General features: G+C 44.8%; 1 protein-coding gene across 1 annotated transcript; it reads right to left on the reverse strand.

The window, feature by feature from the left end:
* Positions 1 to 1,866: 1,866 nt before the first annotated feature.
* Positions 1,867 to 2,856, reverse strand: PCYB_093560 (proliferating-cell nucleolar antigen p120; the record flags this gene model as incomplete). The annotated part of the gene is made up of 1 exon (XM_004222470.1): positions 1,867 to 2,856. A coding segment is annotated over one exon (987 nt), but the record flags the coding sequence as incomplete, so codon positions are not given.
* Between the last annotated feature and the right edge of the window lie 1,743 nt (positions 2,857 to 4,599).

Here is a 4,599-nt window from a genome sequence, read left to right on the forward strand (position 1 = left end):
AAAAAAAAAATCCTTTGCAACACTTAGTGGAGAAAAATATAGCAAGTGCCGTTCGCTTGGGGTTAAATCGAAGTTCCCGCTAAGTTCCGTAACACGAAGCCCTGCTCAGGACAAATGAATGGCCACGTGTGTGTCTGTCAAACTTTTAACAAACCAGAATAATTCACGCACAGTGGCACACCTTTTTTACAGCGTAGCTGTGCCATTTGCTCCGTAGCATAGCTGGCCTCCTTTGCGCGTTTCCACGTCTCGTTGCAGCCGCCCCCGCTGCACCTCCTTCGCATAATTGCGTTTGCCCCGCAGGGCGAGGTGCGTCCAGCTTTGATTGGGAAAAATAGGGAATGGGGAACAGATCGGGAAAATAGGACAAAAACAGGGCGAAAAATGCATCTTTTTTGTCCTTTTGTCCTTTTTTGCTTTTTTGCTTTTTTGCTTTTTTGCTTTTTTGCTTTTTTCACCTCTTTTCCCAACTGGCGGTTGGGCGATTCCCCCAAGGAAGGCCGACCAAAGAGCTCATCCTTGGGGATCCATTTGGGGGGCAGATCGCCCAGCAGGGAGTATCCCCCCATGGGGCCTGTCCAAATGGGGGGCGCGTGCGAAGAAATGCCCCCCTTGGCCCGTCCCACTCATCGTACAGCCAATTACGGGGCGAGCTTATTTTAACCGCCAACACGGTTCTCATTTTGTCACTCCGTTTTTGTCACTCCGTTTTTGTCACTCCGTTTTTGTCACTCCGTTTTTGTTACTCCGTTTTTGTTACTCCATTTTTTTTGCTCCATTTTTGTTACTCCATTTTTTTTGCTCCATTTTTTTTACTCCATTTTTGACATTTCCGTGTGGCGTTTCCCATCCGGACGGCAAGCTACCACCGTGTGGGATGCGGCCTACTCGTATGATCACAAAAAAAAAAGGTGCCCGTTTGTAGCAATTCAGAACGTTTTTCTTTTCCTTTTCCTTTTTCTTTTTCTTATTCTTTTTCTTTTTTTTTTTTTTATTTTTTGCCTTGACAGGGAGTCTGGTGCAAGGGGGGGGTCACAAAGTGGAACATAAAAATGGTTCATGCGTAAAAAGAAAAGGAAATTTTTTCAACTTGAAAAAACAAAAATGATAAAATAAAAAATGATAAAATAAAATAAAATAAAACAAAATAAGACAAAATAAGACAAAATAAAACAAAATAAGACAAAATAAGACAAAATAAAACACGTGAGCATGGAGAAAACGTAAGGGGGTCTTCCCCACGCGCGGTGTGCACAAAACGGATGCGCCTCGTTCGGGGACCCAAATCGCCTCCTTCCAGTTTTCCCCGTCCTTCAGCTGAAAGGAAATCGGCCCACCTGAAAAAGGCAAGCCGCGGATGGATTCGCCGTGGTATCTATTTCAACACCCCTTCTCCATGTCACTTCCCCTTGTGCATTTTTTTTTTTTTCCCAAACTTGGCGTTTTTTCCGCCGAAGCGGGTTTTGCCCTTGCCAAAGGGGGCCCCCTTCTTCACCCGCTTGTCGCTTCGCATCGCAGGGGGCGCACCCGCCTTTTGCTTTCCCTTTAGCTTATCCTGTTGCTCATCCTGTTGCTCATCCTGTTGCTCATCCTGTTGCTTATCCTTCTGCCTATCATTTTGCCTATCATTTTGCTTCTTCTTCTTTCCCTTCCCACTGCGGAATTTTCCCTTTTTCTTGTTTTTCACGTCCGCCTTGGGGTGCCCATCTCCGTTCCGCTCCGCGTCTCGAGCGCTTTTACCAACCATGCCGCTTGCTGCCCCACCGTTTGCTGCCCCCCCGCTTGCTGCCCCCCCGCTTGCTGCCCGCGGCTTGTTCTTGGGCGTCTTCTTCTTGGTCGGCTTCTCCCCCCCCTTGGAGTAGACCGCGTCCGAGCGCTTCCACAGCTTGGCCACAAAAAAGTTGTCATAATTGTGCTTGTGCAGGTAAATCCGTCTACAAAGGGAGACCTTACTTGAGAATTCTTTCTTCCTGTAGTGAGTGATCCCTGGGTCCCCAATTTGGATATTAGTCGGAAGGACATTCACATCTCTTTTTTTTAAAATGTAATTAATAACTTGCTCGTTTTCCTCCACGGTGATGCTGCAAGTGGAGTAAACGACGATACCTCCATTTTTCACCAAACTGATGGCATTGTTAAGTAATTTCCTTTGCTTCTGTGCAAGGTCTCTGATTTCTTTGATAGTCTTTCTCCTCGCTCCTTTATTTTTATTAACAACACCTGTACCACTACATGGAGCATCTAAAATAATTTTATCAAATTGAAAATTCCATTTTTCTCCAATCTTCAAAGCATCAAAGGAGGTAACAATTAAATTATGGATTCCCATTCTGGATGCATTAGCTTCAATAGCTTTGCATCTCATTTTATTTACATCATTGGCATATACGAATCCTTTATTTTTTTGGAGAGCACATATGAAGGTGCATTTGCCTCCAGGGGCAGCACACATATCTAATATAATCTCGTTTGGCTGTACATTTAATTCCAACACAGGGATTAAAGAGGATGCTGATTGGATCATGTAATATCCATACATATACTCATTTAATGACCCTACATTTGAGTTAGCATCGTTAATTACTATCCCTACGTTGTTCCAATTTTCTCCTTCTTCTGCACTTATATTTTGGCTTTTCAAAATATGGAGTAAATTTTTTCTCGTGATTTTTATCGTATTCGTTCGTAGGTGTATCTCCTTCGGTAAGTTATTCATCTCGAGAAACAGGTACAGTTCCTTCAGGTCAAATAGATAGTACAGATATTTAATCAGCTGCTCACTGTACTCATAGTAGTATGTGTAGTAAAATAGCAGCTCTTTCACAATAGCCGCTTTGTTTATTTTTGCCTTTACTCCTGTGGATGGTAGTTTTACCACCTTCTCCCTTTCGGTGAACAGAAGGAGGAGATACTTCATGCGGTCCTCAATATCTTCGCCTTTCATCAGTTTCCCCTTTTTGTAGACTCCCATTTCGTCTTTGTAAATTTGCTCTTCTTGGTTGATCCACTTTCTTTTGTTTTTCCTTTTGAGCATCCCCGCTAAATGTGCTCTCACGTCCGTCATCCGCTGCGTTGTGTCTCCCGTTTGGGGGTCTTCTTCAGGGCCATCCAGGTTACCTCCGCCATCTACATGGCCGCTTCCCTCCTCATTGCCGCTTCCCTCCTCATTGCCGCTTCCCCCCTCATCGCCGCTTCCCCCCTCATCGCCGCTTCCCCCCTCGCTACTCAAATCTCCGTACGACATGCCTTCACTCTCGGATCCACTTTCCTCCCCATCATCCTGTTCCCCCTCCTCAGCCCCGTCATCACCTTCCGCGTCACCACCTTCCGCGTCATCCCCCTCAGCGCTCCCAGACTCGAACTCATCATCACTTGCATTCAATTCAAAATTCTCATTTTCGAAAAGGGCAAAGGTTTTCCCACTGGGTTCTCCATTCTGGGTGTCCTCCTCCCTGTTGGCAGCCTTTCCCTCCTCAGGGTTTTCCATTTTGAGGGAGGCTGACAAAAGGCGTACTCGTCCGTTCTGGCACACGCGTGGGGTACAGCGGAGAAATAGAGTAACCACTCAGGTGACACTTCCGAGCCTCGCTGTGGGTAGGGTGGTAATGTTTTTTTTTTCTCCCCTGAAGGTAAGAGGGCTCCCACCCAGGTCAGACTTCACGGGAGTATTAATCACGTGCCGTGGTTCACAGCTGCGTCCGAACGGATGGATGGGTCCTCCAAACTGGGCAATGAAAGAAACGACGACTGGTCCCCACGTGGCGCGCTTTCACTTACGGCAAACAAAACAAAGCAAAAAAAAGAAGCATTTGGAGGAGGAGAGCCCCTTTCGTTCTGCCAGCCCCTACTGAGAGTGGTGGCTAACAACAAGGGGAACTGACGCGAGTCGGCCTTGCTCTGCTAGCCAAATGGAAAGTAAATTATTCCGCTAAATGGAATAAAAAAAAAAAAAAAAAAAAAAAACACTCAACGGAAGAACAAATCCTATCTTTATTTCCAAGTTGGATAAAAAAAAAAAAATTTTTAAATAAGGACATTTTACGAGCGCATTTTTCGTTCTCCATTTATGCATGCCGACGTGTTTTCTTTTTTTTTTTTTTTTTTATGTAGAAAAATATCCCCGTTCGGGCCACGCCAGGCATGAGGCTACAAAACCGAGACGGCGGCGCTGATCCTTTACACGGCACCGAAACAGTTATGCTCAAATAGGGGGCCCCTCTCTATCTACATTGCCTGGGAAATTACGCTTATTTAGAGGGAAATCTCAAAAGAGAGAGATACATCTCTCCCAGCATCGTAAAACAGATAGCATTTGCACAAGTAGCCCATGATGATGGACCGCTTGGCGAAGTTTCGAAGGAAAAAAAAACACATCCATCATGAATCGCAACCGATGCATTGGAAAAACACAACATAGGGCATTCCCTTATGGGCACATCTTTTATGCCGCCAATTCGGATAGGGTTGATCTTTTTTTTTTTTTTTTTTCAAAGAGCTTCCCATAAGCAAATGCGCTTGATAGAATAAAAATTGTCAGATTAAATTTTGCGCAAGTGCCAGGTTGGAAGAAAAAAAAAAAAAAAAAAAAAAAAAAAAAAA

This window comes from Plasmodium cynomolgi, chromosome 9, assembly GCF_000321355.1.
Source record: "Plasmodium cynomolgi strain B DNA, chromosome 9, whole genome shotgun sequence".
Classification (NCBI taxonomy): Eukaryota; Apicomplexa; class Aconoidasida; order Haemosporida; family Plasmodiidae; genus Plasmodium; species Plasmodium cynomolgi.